Below are 16,485 nucleotides of genomic sequence, written 5' to 3' on the forward strand. Positions count from 1 at the left end.
CAGAATTTTAAGTAACTTGCAGAATAGATTTATGAATCACACAAACCTCAAAACTTTCTCCACATGACAAGAGTAAGCCATACCATAGCCTAGGGTCATGTCTATTCTTCCAGTATCATCCAGGTTTCAAATACTTTGCCTTGTCATCAGGTCATATATCGTTATTATTGGTTTGAGAAATACAGTCATCATAACCATAGAACTAAGGAACATATTTAAATAGCATCTCCCCATCCAATAATCACCCCAAATTAGGCTTCATTTGCAAGCCCTCCAAAAGAAGCAACTCTAACAATTATCTTGATAATCTATTGTTACTTGAACTCTCAAATGCTCTTTAAAAAAAAAATTAGGTAATAAATGGAAAACTACAATGAAACTGTTGAATAACTTCAGTTCAGGCGCTCAGTCGTGTCCGACTCTTTGTGACGCCATGGGCTGCAGCATGTCAGGCTTTCCTGTCCATCGCCAACTCCCAGAGTTTACTCAAACTCATCTCCATTGAGTCAGTGATGCCATCCAACCACCTCATCCTCTGTTGTCTCTTTCTCCTCCTGCCTTCAATCTTTCCCAGCATCAGGGTCTTTTGAAATGAGTCAGTTCTTCGCATCAGGTGGTCAAAGTATTGGAGTTTCAGCTTCAGCATCAGTCCTTCCAGTGAACACTCAGGACTGATCTCCTTGAAGATGGACTGGTTGATCTCCTTGCAGTCCAAGGGACTCTCAAAAGTCTTCTCCAACACCACAGTTCAAAAGCATCAACTCTGCCATTTTACGTTCGAGCCCAAGGCAATTCTAGAGGTTGTCCAGAATTAACGCTTCTTGTCCTAGTGTAATTATTGAAAGAGCCCCCTTTCAAGGTCAGAAGTGTTCCTGGTGGGGAACAAATCATACATTCTCTCCCTAGTTCTTCTCATTTGGGTTACAGACAGGGATGGGGGCAAGGGGCAAACAGGCAAGGGGCGTTCTCTCTAATGGGTCTCTTGCTCAACTTCCGGTGGCATTTTGAATCTACAGACCCGTGGGGGCACCTACGATTGCATCTTTGCTGTTTTAACAACAACTGTGCTAATCGAAGTGGTTAAAGGCTTGTTTTTGAACTTCTCTCAATAAACTCTGAGAAAGGAACAGTGCTTCCTGAAACCATCAAGAAAGAAAATGTCGGTGACATTGCATACAGATGTAGGTGATATTAAAATAGAAGTCTTCTGTGAAAGGACACCCAAAACATGTGAAAATTTCTTGGCTCTTTGTGCCAGTAATTACTACAATGGCTGCATATTTCATAGAAATATCAAGGGTTTCATGGTTCAAACAGGAGATCCAACAGGTACCGGAAGGGGAGGTAACAGTATCTGGGGCAAGAAGTTTGGAGACGAATATAGTGAATATCTTAAGCACAATGTTAGAGGTGTTGTATCTACGGCTAATAATGGCCCAAATACTAATGGCTCTCAGTTTTTCATCACCTATGGGAAGCAGCCACATCTGGACATGAAATACACAGTATTTGGCAAGGTGATAAATGGTCTGGAGACTCTAGATGAACTGGAGAAATTACCCGTAAATGAGAAGACATATCGACCTCTTAACGATGTACACATTAAGGACGTAACTATTCATGCCAACCCATTTGCTCATTAGCTATAATAGACCTGGACAAATACTTGGCAAACTATTCAAGGAACACACCTATTATGGTTCACTCAGTTTTAATTATGTCAAAGATTGCAGCTTGTTTACAACTAAGATCTTCTGTGAGGTGCTGGTACCAAGAGGGGCCAAGCAGTGTTTAGTCCTATTTTTAGAGCATATTCTATGACTATTATCTAATGCATTTCTTTAATTAAAAAAAAAAAAAACCTGTTTAAAAAAAAAGCATCAATTCTTCGGTGCTCAGCTTTCTTTATAGTCCAACTCTCACATCCATACATGACCACTGGAAAAACCATAGCCTTGACTAGATGGACCTTTGTTGACAAAGTAATGTCTCTGTTTTTTAATATGCTATCTAGGTTGGTCTTAACTTTCCTTCCAAGGAGTAAGCATCTTTTAATTTCATTGCTGCAGTCACCATCTGCAGTGACTTGGGAGCTCAAAAAAATAAAGTCAGTCACTGTTTCTCCATCTATTTGCCATGAAGTGATGGGACCAGAAGCCATGATCTTAGTTTTCTGAAGGCTGAGCTTTAAGCCAACTTTTTCACTCTCCTCTTTCACTTTCATCAAGAGGCGCTTTAGTTCTTGTACACTTTCTGCCATAAGAGTGGTGTCATCTGCATATCTGAGTGTGATTGATATTTCTCCCAGCAATCTTGATTCCAGCTTGTGCTTCCGCCAGCCCAGCGTTTCTCATCATGTACTCTGCATATAAGTTAAATAAGCAGGGTGACAATATACAGCCTTGATGTACTCCTTTTCCTATTTGGAACCAGTCTGTTGTTCCATGTCCAGTTCTAACTGTTGCTTCCTGACCCGCATACAGGTTTCTCAAGAGGCAGGTCAGGTGGTCTGGTATTCCCATCTCTTTCAGAATTTCCCACCACAGTTTACTGTGATCTACACAGTCAAAGGCTTTGGCATAGTCAATAAAGCAGAAATAGATGTTTTTCTGGAACTCTCTTGCTTTTTCGATGATCCAGCGGATGTTGGCAACTTGATTTCTGGTTCCTCTGCCTTTTCTAAAACCATCTTGAACATCTGGAAGTTCATGGTTCATGTATTGCTGAAGCCTGGCTTGGAGAATTTTGAGCATTACTTTACTAGCGTGTGAGATGAGTGCAACTGTGCGATAGTTTCAGCATTCTTTGGCATTGCCTTTCTTTGGGACTGGAATGAAAACTGACCTTTTCCAGTCCTGTGGTCACTGCTGAGTTTTCCAAATTTGCTGGCATATTGAGTGCAGCACTTTCACAGCATCATCTTTTAGGATTTGGAATAGCTCAACTGGAATTCCATCACATCCACTAGCTTTGTTAGTAGTGATGTTTCCTAAGGCCCACTTGACTTCACATTCCAGGATGTCTGGCTCTAGGTGAGTGATCACACCATCGTGATTATCTGGGTCGTGAAGATCTTTTTTGTACAGTTCTTCTGTATGTTCTTGCCATGCCTTCTTAATACCTTCTGCTTCGGTTAGGTCCATACCATTTTTGTTCTTTATTGAGCCCATCTTTGCATGAAATGTTCCCTTGGTATCTCTAATTTTCTTGAAGAGATCTCTAGTCTTTCCCACTCTATTGTTTTCCTGACCTGCTGTTTTCTTGACTGAAAGAAGGCTTTCTTATCTCTCCTTGCTATTCTTTGGAACTCTGCATTCAAATCGGTATATCTTTCCTTTTCTCCTTTGCTTTTCGCTTCTCTTCTGTTCACAGGTATTTGTAAGGCCTCCTCAGACAGCCATTTTGCCTTTTTGCATTTCTTTTTCTTGGGGATGGCTTGATCCTTGTCTCCTGTACAATGTCTCAAACCTCCGTCCATAGTTTATAAGGCTCTCTATCACATCTAGTCCCTTAAATCTATTTCTCATTTCCACTGTATAATCATTAAGGGATTTTATTTAGGTCATACCTGAATGGTCTAGTGCTTTTCCCCACTTTCTTCAATTTAAGTCTGAATCTGGCAATAAGGAGTTCATGATCTGAGTCACAGTCAGCTCCCAGTCTTGTTTTTGCTGACTGTATAGAGCTTCTCCATCTTCGGCTGCAAAGAATATAATCAATCTGATTTCAGTGTTGACCATCTGGTGATGTCCATGTGTAGAGTCTTCTCTTTTGTTGTTGGAAGAGGGTGTTTGCTATGACCAGTGTGTTCTCTTGGCAAAACTATTAGCCTTTGCCCTACTTCTGTACTCCAAGGCCAAATTTTCCTGTTACTCCAGGTGTTTCTTGACTTCCTACTTTTGCATTCCAGTCCCCTCTAATGAAAAGGATATCTTTTTTGGGTGCGAGTTCTAAAAGGTCTTGTAGGTCTTCATAGAACCGTTCAACTTCAGCTTCTTCAGCATTACTGGTAGGGGCACAGACTTGGATTACCATGATATTGAATGGCTTGCCTTGTAAATCAACAGAGATCATTCCGTCATTTTTGAGATTGCATCCAAGTACTGCATTTCAGACTCTTTTGTTGACTATGATGGCTACTCCATTTCTTCTAAGGGATTCTTGCCCACAGAAGTAGATATAATGGTCATCTGAGTTAAGTTCACCCATTCCAGTCCATTTTAGTTCTTTGATTCCTAAAATGTCAACATTCACTCTTGCCATCTACTGTTTGGCCACTTCCAATTTGCCTTGATTCATGGACCTAACATTCCAGGTTCCTATGCAGTATTGCTCTTTACAGCATCAGACCCTGCATTATCACCAGTCACATCCACAACTGGGTGTTGTTTTTGCTTTGGCTCCATCTCTTCATGTTTTTCTAGAATTATTTCTCCACTGACCTGACCTCCAGTAGCATATTGGGCATCTACCGACCTGGTGAGTTCATCTTTCAGTGTCCTATCTTTTTGCCTTTTCACACTGTTCATGGGGTTCTCAAGGCAAGAATACTGAAGTGATTTGTCATTCCTTTCTCCAGTGGACTACATTTTGTATAACTTATTCCTTAAATACCAGTTATTCTTTGCTTTTAATGGATTACCTTTCTAAAAAAAGAATGCCAGTATTTTTAACCCACAGATGCATAAAAAGCTAAAGATAGGTGTTTGTTTTAAACAAGAAAGAAATAAAAGTTGTTAATCATACTGCTTCATTCTTTGCACTAAAGCAAATTTGTTATTATTTTCCCCTATTTTAACAAAGTAAACAGTTTTAACAACAACTTTTTAAAAGCTTCCATATTTGATAGTATGTAACCAAAGTCTAAAAGAAAGATGCATGGAAAGTTAATAAATTACAAAGAGATCTTACTATTTTTAAAACTATTCTCAAAGATTACCAGGCAATCAGGTAATTTAAACTTAAAAAAATGAAACTATCATCCCAGTTAATGTAGTAAGAAAAGGAAGTGAAATGTATACAGATTGGGAAGGAAGAAATAATACTGTTCACAGATGACATGATCACCTATGTATAAAAACTGAAAGATGAAAGAATCGTCAAAAAATCTCTAGAACTAATGATCAATTACAGCAAGGCTGCAGAATATATGCTTATTATTTTCAAAATCAATAATTTTCCTATATACCAGCAATGAACAAGTGGAATTTGAAATTAAAAACAAAATATATTTACATTAGCTCTCCCTAAAATGAAATATTTAGGTAAATTTAATGAAATACGTGCAACAGCTATATGAGGAAAACGATTCTGATGAAACGATACCAGAAGAACTAAATACAGACATTCTGTGTTCACGGTCAGAAAAATCCAACACTGTCAAGATTTCAGTTCTTTCCAACCTGATCTATGGATTCACCGAGAGCACAATCAAAAGGCCAGCAAGTGATTTTCATAGGTATTGACAAACTGATTCTCAAGTTTATATAGAGAGGCCAAAGACCCAGAGTAGTCAACACAATATTGAAGAAGATCAAAGCTGGAGAACTGACACAATACAACTTCAAGACTCAGTATAAAGCGATAATAATCAAGACACTGTGGCACTGGTGAAAGAACAGGCCAACAGGAGAAATGAAACAGAGAGCCCAGAAACAGATCCGCATAAATACAGTTAACTGACAAAGGAGTTAAGATTAAATGGTCTGGAACAACTGGACATCCACGTGCAAAAGAAAGAATCAAGATTCAGACCTATACCATTCATAAAAATTAACTCAAAATGGATCACAAATCTAAACGCAAAGCTTAAAATTATAAAGCACATAGAAGACAACTCACATAGAAGAAAATCTAGATGACCTTGGGTCTGGCAATGATCTGTTTTTTTAATTTAATTTTTAAAATTATTTTTGGCTGCAGTGGATCTTAATTGCAGTGCTTGGGCTTTTTCTCTCTAGTTGCAGTGGGTGGGGCCTTCTCTAGCCGTGGCAACTGGGCTTAGTTGACCACAGGCACATGCGATCTTAGCTTCCCGACCAGGGATCAAACCTGGGTCCCCTGTAGTGGAAGCACAGATTCTTAACCACTGAACCACCAGGAAGTCCCTGGCGATGATGTTTTAGATACAACACCAGAGGTACAATCTATGAAGAGAAATAATTGATGAACTAGACATTAAAATTAAAACTTTCTGCTCTGCAAAAGACACTGTCAAGAGGACAAGAAGACAAATCACAATTTGAGAGAAAACAGAAAAGACACATCTTAGGACTTCCCTGGCAGTCTAGTGGTTAAGACTTCCATGCTTCCACTGAAGGGAGCACAGGTTCCATCTCTGGTAGGGAACTAAGATCCCGCATGCCTTGCATGCCATGTGGCATGGCCAAAAAAAGACAAGTCTGAAAAAGGACTGTTATCCTAAATATACAAAGAACTCTAAAGCTCAGCAAAATAAACAAGTCAATTTAAAAATGGGCGGAAAAAAAAAAAAAAAATGGGCCAAAGACCTGTTAACAGACACTTCATCAGAAAGATACACAGATGGCAAACAAGCATATAAAAAGATGCTCCACATTATGAGTCATCAGGGAAATGTAAATTAAAACAAGGTACCATCACGTATGTATTAGAATGGCCAAAATCAGGAACAGTAACAACCCCAAATGCTGTTGAAGATACAGAGCAACAGAAACTTATTCATTGCTGATGGAAATAATACAGCCACTGTTAAAGATAAACGTTTGACAGTTTCTTAAAAAGCTAAACATAGTCTTACCATATAATTTATCGATCATGCTTCTTGGTATTTATCCAAAGAAGCTGAAAACTATGTCCACACAAAACCCTGTACATGGATGTTTATAACAGCTTTATTCATAACTGCCAAAACGCGGAAGCAACCAAGATATCTTTCAGTAGATGAATGGATAAATAAACCAGACAATGGACTATGATTCAGTGCTAAAAAAGATATAGGCTATCAAGTCATGAAAAGATATGGAAGAAACTTAAATGCATATTACTAAGCAAAAGAAGCCAATATGAAAAGACTACCTACTATATGATGTACTAAAAGGCAAACTATGGAGACAGGAGTAAGATCAGTGTTTGCCAGGGGTTAGGAGCAGATCTGCATGGGCAGAGCACAGATGATTTTTAGGGCAGTGGAACTACTCTGTACAGTACTATGTCGGTAGATATATATCTTTATACACTTGTCCAAACCCACAGAACTTACAACACCAAGAGTGAACCAGGATGTAAACCATGGACTTAGGGTGTCTGTGTAGGTTCATCAGCTCTTACAAATATATTGCTCTGGTAGGGAATGTTGATAATGGGGAAAGCTCTGCACATGGAGGGGGAGGAGATATGTGGGCAATCTCCACAATTCACACTCAAGTTTATTGTGACCCTAAGACCGCTCTTAAAAATAGACTATTGAAAAACAACAACAAATGAAACTATCAAATCTGTCCCTAGATTTGTTTTATTTTGATAAAACTAAATGGGCAAAATATTTTATCATTATCATGCCCATCTTATGTGATACTACTACAAATTTTTTTTTCCTGAACAAAAAATTCCAATCAGTAACAATGAAACTCTTCATAGAAAAATTAGTGGGTTATAAAATGCTAAAAATATCTTTAACGCAGTTTCATTCTAAAAAATTCCACTTGACATTAAAAAAAAAAGGTTTCCTGAGACACAAATGATGCAAAGGGAATAATTTACAAAATTGCAAAATAACAGCAATTACTGTAACTGACTCTTATGCCCACAAATTTCTTGGCAGGTATTTTCTAGTATTTGTTATCCTCAACTATTCACTGGAATGGGTAGCATTACCTACTGTAGTTCACAATAAAAAAGGGCTATCACCAACTGAACTCCAATTTCAAGTCAACTTCAAGATTTTGTGATTTTTAGAGGAAGAATCCAGGAGGAAGTATAATTTATAAATGAAATCATTTATTCAGAAATATCTACCTCATTCTCAATAAAGTCTTAATTATTCATTAGGAAGCAATGAGCTAAGAGTTGAGGACATTAAAATAAATGGCATATCAATGAAAGGTAAGGTTTAAAAAGGAAAACACCACATTCAAATACTTATTTCAGAACCAGGTATAGCTGAAAGCTGCTTTCTTTCTGCTCTGCTATTCTCTTTGCTAACTTGCTGTTGCTGCTGCGGCACTGGGCCCTCACTGCAGTGGCAGGCCCCTCTGTCGCGGTGAAGGGCCCCTCACTGCAGCGGCAGGCCCCTCTGTCCCGGTGAAGGGCCCCTCACTGCAGCGGCAGGCCCCTCTGTCCCGGTGAAGGGCCCCTCACTGCAGCGGCAGGCCCCTCTGTCCCGGTGAAGGGCCCCTCACTGCAGCGGCAGGCCCCTCTGTCCCGGTGAAGGGCCCCTCACTGCAGCGGCAGGCCCCTCTGTCCCGGTGAAGGGCCCCTCACTGCAGCAGTGCGGCATGTGGGCTCAGCAGCCGTGGTGCACAAGCTTAACCGCTCTATGACACGGAGAACTTTCCCCAACCAGGGATCAGACCCGCGTCCCCTGAACTGGCAGGCAGATTCTTATCCACTGCACCATCAGGGAAGTCCTTTTAATCTTGGATTCAACAAAATGAAAATTTGAGGGATGTAATTAAAGTCCCTTTCTCTAATCATTTTACCACCTAAAATATTCCACCAAACTCAAGACTGAATCTCTTCTCTGGGAGAAGAATGTTGGATACATTTCATAAGCTGGAAACACAGGCCTTGTTGTTCAATCTCTCAGTCGTGTCCGACTCTGCAACCCCATGGACTGCAGCACGCCAGGCCTCCGTGTCCTTCACCGTCTCCCAGAATTTGCTCAAACTCATGTCCATTGAGTTGGTGATGCCATCCAACCATCTCATCCTCTGTTGTTTCCTTCTCCTCTGCCTTCAAGCTTTGCCAGCATTAGAGTCTTTTCAAATGAGTCAGTTCTTTGCATCAGATGGCCAAAGTATTGGAGCTTCAGCTTCACATCAGCCTTTCCAGTGAATATTCACGGTTCATTTCCTTTAGGATTGACTGGTTGGATCTCTTTGCAGTCCAAGAATCTTAAGAGTCTTCTCCAACACCACAGTTCAAAAGCATCAATTCTTCGATGCTCAGCGTTCTTTATGGTCTAACTCTCATATCCACACATGATTACTGGAAAAACCATAGCTTTGACTAGATGGACTTGTGTCGGCAAAGTGATGTCTCTGCTTTTTAATATGCTGTCTAAGTTGGTCAAAGCTTTATCTTCCAAGGAGCAAGTGCCTTTTAATTTCATGGCTGCAGTCACCGTCTGCAGTGATTTTGGAGCCCAATAAATAAAGTCTCTATTTCCATTTTTTCCCCATCTATTTGCCATGAAGTGATGGGACTGGATGCCATGATCTTAGTTTTCTGAATGTTGAGTTTTAAGCCAGCTTTTCACTCTCCTCTTTCACCTTCATCATGAGGTTCTTTAACTCCTCTTCCCTTTCTGCAAGAGTGGTGTTACCTGCATATTTGAGGTTACTGATATCTCTCTCAGCAATCTTGATTCCAACTAGTGCTGGAATTAACATGGTCTTCAATTCTATATACTGAAGGTGGAAGTAACTTTCTTTTTTTGGAAGTAACTTTCTTAATTCAAATATATTGTCATCTAGAAATCAAGTCAGGCAGAAAGAAGCACTTAAGCTCTAGACTGTTTACCCTTCTGACACTTCATTGAATAAGTAAGAAAAATGAGCATCCCTTTCTGAGGATCTTTGGAAAGTCAAAGATTTTGACAGACTGTGAAAATACAGGTTTAGATATTTGGTGAAAAACCACATAAAAAGTTACAAATGTGGACTAGAAAGCAAAAGCAATGTGATTAATATTTTAACAAACATATTCTAATTGACACGATCAAATAAGCAATAGGAAAAAAAAAATAAGCAATAGGACCTTCTCAAGGCTTTATATACAACTTATGAAGTTGCACGCATTTTATGAAAACACCATCATTAACCAAAATATTTTTAGCGCTCCTCTTTTGGAATTCCCACTAGAGCTTTAGCATATTCTTTCTGAAAAACTGTTCGTCTGATTAACATTGATTCATCACCTTGTTTATGCTGTAACTCTGTACTGGTAACAACTGTTTGGCATCTGAGGGTAGATAGACTCTTTGAAGGTTACTATCCCAGATCATCGTGAGGTAACTTAGGCGACTAGGTTCATTAATATAATTATTATGATTTTAAAAAATGAAATGTTAGAACCTTAAATGCATGTTGCTAAAATCAAAGAAGCCAGTCTGAAAAGGCTGTATAACAGGATTCCAATCTTAGGACATTTAGATTAGGCAAAACTATAGGGAAAGTGGGTAGATCAGTGGTTGCCAGGGAAGAGGAGGAGGTGAAGCATAGGGAAGTTTTTTAGGGCAGTAAACTATTCCCCATGATACTGCAATGGTAGATACACGATATTACACATTCAACTATCTATCTATATATATAAAAGCTGCATAACAAAGACTGAACAGTATGGTATGTACATTTTTAAAGATACAATGGTAAGAAACTATAGTATTCCTATAGTGTACTCACAACTTTTACATGCACTAAGAAACCAAAAAATTCATGTGATTTGCTTCACTGCAATGTTTATTATGGTGAACTAGAACAAAATCTGAAGTATGCCTGTAATTTAAAAAGAAGTATTACTATGAACAAACTTCAGTGCTTCAGAGGATCTGCAGAGTAGAGCTGTGAAGGTGACACCCAAGCACCAACTGTAGTATCTGTACCCTTCTGCTGTGTGTTTGAAAGCTGAGACACATTTTCCAACATAAACCCTTTATCCCAGGAATTCCCTGGTAGTCCAATGGTTAGAACTCAGTGCTCTTGCTGCCGGGTCCTGGGTTCTAATGCTGGCTGGAGAACTAAGATACTGCAAGCTGCATGGCATAGCCGATAAACAAACAAACAAAGCCTCTATCCCAAGGGCTGCTAATTCCCACCTTCCTGCCACAGCCCACTCTGACCTCTCTCAGTCTGAAACATGATTCTCCTTTTCATCTGCCCATTTCTAATCAGTCCTTCAAGATCAATGCAAACCTCATACACCCCCGATGAAATTTCCTGGACTATTCAGTCCTCTTTGGGAACTCTCACTTCTCTATACTAACAGGATGGCACAATATTCAACACCTTATTATACACTTTTTAAATGTTTCAAAATTATCTCATATAACCTTATTCCTCCATATTAGATTTCAAATTCTCAAGAAAAAAAACAGAATTAAGAGTTTGTCCAAATCCTAGCAATGCTAAGAACAGAACAGATATAGCAACACAAATGCCCAAAGGCCAAGTTCAGTGTCTAACAATCTGTACTAACAAGGAAGTGAAATGTGTTGCAGCTTTACTAGAACATTAAATTATGAAATATTCTGCAGCCACTAAGAATCACAACACAGTTACACATTCACTGACATATAAAGATGATCTAAGAGAGGCTTCGGAGCAACTAAGCCCAGTGGACCACAACTACGGAGCCTGTGCTCCAGAGCCCACGTGCCACACCTACTAAAGCCTCGGTGCCCAGAGCCCATGCTCTGCAACAGGAGAAGCAACCGCGGTGAGAAGCCGGCACACCATATGAAGAGTAGCCTGTACTCAACACAACTAGAGAGAAACCTCCACAGCAACAAAGATCCAGCACAGCCAAAAATAAATTAAATTAAAAAGAAGAAAAAATATATTGATAAGAAAAAGGTTATAATATTGTACAATGACTAAATTTCTGGATTTCGATGTCTATTTTAGGTGTATGTCCAAAAATATCCTCAGGAATTGTATATTAAAACTATAAATAGCTATCATTGGACAGTGGAAATTATATTTATAAAACCAAAAAATATGCAGCAGTTAACATCTTTGCTTTCAAAAAAAAGCTTAAAAGGGAATAATAATATTTATGATATCAAGTTTAAAGAACAGTTGTAAAAATGTATATAGTGTATAATCCCAAATAATAAAAATTTAAAAAAATGAAAAAATAAAATAAAATAAAAATGAAAGAATATATGTCAAATTGATAATAGTAATCTATAGCTGATGCTTTGCACAATCCTGTTTTGGCTGTTTAATTTCAAATTGTATACAATAAAAAGATATTATCTTTAAATTATCAAATATAAATACTCCTAAAATGTGATTTAGAGAAGCACTTCCTCAAAGTAAGAGAAGGCAGAAGGAAGGGAGAAAGGGAACATCTGTAGAGCTGAGAGAATAATAAGCAGTAAAGAGACAAAGTGATACCCATCCTTTAGCACCTGTATTCCAAGCATCTATATCCCAAGATGAACTAAAAAAGAATCTGGGAATGGAAATTAACACCTGCTTTTACAAGAAATGCAAGGAAAAATCTAAACCAAGGGACAGTATTAAGCTATGAACGTCCTATAATTACACTCAGAACAGACTCCGACAATTTAATGTCACCAGAGCATCCATCTTCACTTCATCCTGTTCCCCAAAGGCATCCCCAAATCTATTTTCAGTACAGAATTATTTTTGTAATAAAGAGTCACTTGGTATAACTTTGCTTAGAGCCTATCCTCTCATTTTTTTAAACCCATGTGAAAATATGGATTTAATTATTCTATTATATGCATATTATTTTTATAGGATTTTATATTGTTTACCATGCTTGAATAGGTACCTGTCTCTGAACAAGAAAACTCCCTTAATAACTGCAAATTAGGCAGGCAAAACTTATTCCAGAAGCTGTCAGACTTATTGTATAAATAGATATGGACAAAGGAAGGAAATGCCCAGCCAACAATACTAACAAAGAATAGCAGAATAAAGTCTGAATTCCCTGGCGTGACATTCAGATCTATCACAATTGGTCCATATCATTCTTACTGAGTGTTCTCCATTCACTTCCCACCGTGAATTCGCTGCACATCAAAATCTCCTCAATTAGAACATATCCCTCCCTCTTTCCAGCAATGACAACCAACGCGTGAGCACGGGCACCTAAACCAACGTGGCGTCACATCCAAGTTTGCAGTGTAACCTTTGGGCAAGTCACAACTTCTCTGAGGCTGAACTTCCTCATTTCGTAAAATGAGGAAAAAAAATTTTTTTTCTTTTTAAAAAATCTATGTTGTGAGCCAATGCGAAGATGAGGAAATAATGCATAGAAAGCCCCCAGCACAGTGTTGGGCACACAGTTCGCACACAATATAACGCTATTTTCTCCTGGTTCTGGGCCATCCTTTATCCAGAATGTTAGTGTGTCCCCTCTGCACTTGGGAAGTCTTTATTAGTTAAGTCACAGGGCTTAATACCATATACCTGGTGGCTCCCTTTTCTGAGCTAGTTCAGTAGTTTGTTGTTTTCTCCATCATAGTTTTTATAACATCAAATTTATAATTATCTGCTACGGACTGAGTGAGTATACTTCCCCAACATCCCTATGTGGGTGGGGATCATCAACTCCAATGTGATTTTAGAAGATGGGGCCTTGGGGAGGCGATTAGGTCACAAGGCTAGAGTCCTCATGGATGGGATTAGTGTTCTGATAAAAGAGACCCCAGAGCTCTCTCATTCCCTTCCACCGTTGAGGACAAGTGAACTAGAAAGCAGGCTCTCACCAAACACAGATTCTACTGCAGTCTTGATTTTGGACTCACAGCCTCCACAACTGTGAGAAGTAATCTTCTGTTGTCTATAAACCACCCAGTCTATGATACTCTTGTGATAGCTGCCTAAACTAAGACAGTATTTTTTTTAATCCCTGAGAGAAGTTCCTTAAAGACAGGTGATAATGGATAACGTGACTCACTGTATCAGCTAGCGCTGTGCCTCAGGCACAGAGAAGGCTGGCCAATGTTTTTAAGTAAACCAACTGAAAAAGAATCTACCAAAAGTGCTGCAGCCCCCAAGGGAAAGGAGTGACAATGGCAAATGCTAAAGAAAGGTCAGGTGCATGAAAATAGAAAAGAAGTGGTCACGTTTCGCAATTATGAGACTACAAGCAAACCTGGCAAAACGGATTTTTAAAAAGTAGTGAGACTGAGCAGTTAAATGGGAGTTGGCAGGTGAAAACAATGCCTTTAAGTTAAGCAATTAAGGAAGGAAAAGTAAGCTGAAGGTGAAGGAGAATTAAGGGAACATTCCTTAATGGCAAGATGAGAGAGAGAGGTTGAGTATTTAAGAAGGAATAAAATCAGCAAGATTCTGAATAGTAATCAGGATAGAGCTGAAGGGCAGGTAGGAGACAGCAACACTCAGCTGGAGTTAAGACTGAGGCTGACAGACAACTTCAGTTTTAGTAGTCTGGGAATACCAATTAATACTTTTTTGTATGGAACAGATGATCTCTAAAGACTTTTCCAGTTCAAAACACCCAGTTATGTAATTTTCAAATGCCAATAAAAAACCTCTAAAATCCATCCACTGTTTTCCTTTTCTACTATCTCTGTCCTAGCAATCAGTATCAGTATAAACTCTTAAACAAGCATTTTCAGTTCTAGATCTTTCTCTACCTCATTACTTGGACTTTACATATTAGATTATCGGATTCATGGTTATGCATAGAAGATACGCACTTCCCAAGTGGTGCAGTGGTAAAGAAACTGCCTGCCAATGCAGGAGATGCAAGAGACATGGGTTTGATCCCTGGGTCAAGAAGATCTCTTGAAGGAGGAAATAGCGATCCACTCCAGTAGTCTTACCTAGAAAGTTCCATGGACAGAGGAGCCTGGCAGGCTACAGTCCATGGGGTTGCAAAGAGTCAGACACTGAGCTCACATACACACACACACGCATATAGATATAGACAGACACACAGATGATGTACATTTATGGGCATACACACCCACACACCCACATACTGTGACACTTGCTTAGAAAATTCAATTTGCGCACACACACATCCCACATACTTGCTTAGAAAAATTCAATTTGCTCCTAAGCAACTAATATGTTACGGAGCAAGTTGAGCATAACCCAAATTTCAAATCTGCTTCTGTGCAACTGCAAGAAACACCAGGCAGGCAGAGAAAACACAACTCAGCTGCAAAGAAACTCACAAAATACACACACCACAAACTTTTACCACGCAGCTAAGTTCACTGCATGTGTTATGAGCCACACTCATCCGAATCTGGTGTTACACTTTCAATCCAGCTTCAGATGACCCTTCTTCCATCACTTCACAAATCGCAACCCTTTTGAGACCCACTTCTGTAAGCAAACTTCAGCGTGTTTACAAAGTCGTGTCATATTAATTCAAGTACTTTTATATTTCTTAACCATTTAACATGTATAAAATTGCACTAGTCCTTACAAGGTTTCTGTCTTTTCACATGTCACTGACAGTTTTTGAATGTTATTCCCCTAAACTCCATCTTTCCATATACCCTGTGGTCTTTAATCATGATTTCTGCATACCATGTTGAATTTTATGAACTTAAAGGCTGAGTTACAGCTTACACGCGCTTGTAATTACTACAGTTCCACTCAATTTCCCACCAAAATCAAAGGCAATAGAGGAGATTAAAAAAAAACCTCTGAGCATCTTTCACAATTATCTAAAGGTGCCCATACCTATAAGATGCTTTGAATGACCCAAACACTTTTCTTGAATGGTTCAGGAGACACAATATATGAAAAGAAATAAATAGCTGTTTAACAGTAGGGTATTTTCCCAATAAAGCAATGCTTAAATATTTTAATATCAAATAACACAAACATATTCATTCCTAAAGGCAGAAGTATATTGGTGGTTGTCTGAGGCTGGAGAGAGGGTAGAATGGAGAGTTATTGTTTAACAAGTATACAATGAATAACTCTTTATACAATGAAAGAGTTACGGGGATAGCTAGTGGTAAATTCTGCACAACAATCTGAATGTATTTAATAGTTAATAGCACTGATTAAAAATGATTTAAGATCTTATGTATGGTTCAGTTCAGTCGCTCAGTCGTGTCCGACTCTTTGCAACTCCATGAATCGCAGCATGCGAGGCCTCCCTGTCCATCACCAACTCCCGGAGTTTACTCAAACTCATGTCCATCGAGTCAGTGATGCCATTCGTCCATCTCATCCTCTGTTGTCCCCTTCTCCTCCTGCCCCCAGTCCCTCCCAGCATCAGGGTCTTTTCCAATGAGTCAACTCTTCCCGCGAGGTGGCCAAAGTACTGGAGTTTCAGCTTCAGCATCAGTCCTTCCAATGAACACCCAGGACTGATCTCCTTTAGAATGGACTGGTTGGATCTCCTTGCAGTCCAAGGGACTCTCAAGAGTCTTCTCCAACATCACAGTTCAAAAGCATCAATTTTTTCGGCACTCAGCTTTCTTCACAGTCCAACTCTCACACCCATACATGACTACTGGAAAAACCATAGCCTTGACCAGGCGGACCTTTGTTGGCAAAGAAATGTCTCTGCTTTTTAATATGCTATCTAGGTTGGTCA

The 16,485-nt window shown here is 39.1% G+C and overlaps 2 protein-coding genes across 2 annotated transcripts in view; one reads left to right on the forward strand and one right to left on the reverse strand.

Annotated features, from left to right (window-relative positions):
• The window catches only part of PAWR (pro-apoptotic WT1 regulator), a 116,868-nt gene that overhangs the window by 91,276 nt on the left and 9,107 nt on the right, over nucleotides 1–16,485 (reverse strand). The gene's annotated exons all lie outside the window — the stretch shown is intronic.
• LOC122679496 (peptidyl-prolyl cis-trans isomerase-like 3) lies at nucleotides 1,103–1,871 on the forward strand. The gene has a single exon (XM_043880251.1). It carries the CDS (start codon nucleotides 1,158–1,160, stop codon nucleotides 1,641–1,643), a length of 486 nt encoding a protein of 161 aa, XP_043736186.1. The 5' UTR covers nucleotides 1,103–1,157; the 3' UTR covers nucleotides 1,644–1,871.

This window comes from Cervus elaphus, chromosome 3 (assembly GCF_910594005.1).
Source record: "Cervus elaphus chromosome 3, mCerEla1.1, whole genome shotgun sequence".
Classification (NCBI taxonomy): Eukaryota; Metazoa; Chordata; class Mammalia; order Artiodactyla; family Cervidae; genus Cervus; species Cervus elaphus.

Bases quoted from the DNA above. Each gene is read 5' to 3' on its own strand.
- LOC122679496 (XM_043880251.1), top strand. From the start codon at position 1,158: ATGTCGGTGACATTGCATACAGATGTAGGTGATATTAAAATAGAAGTC.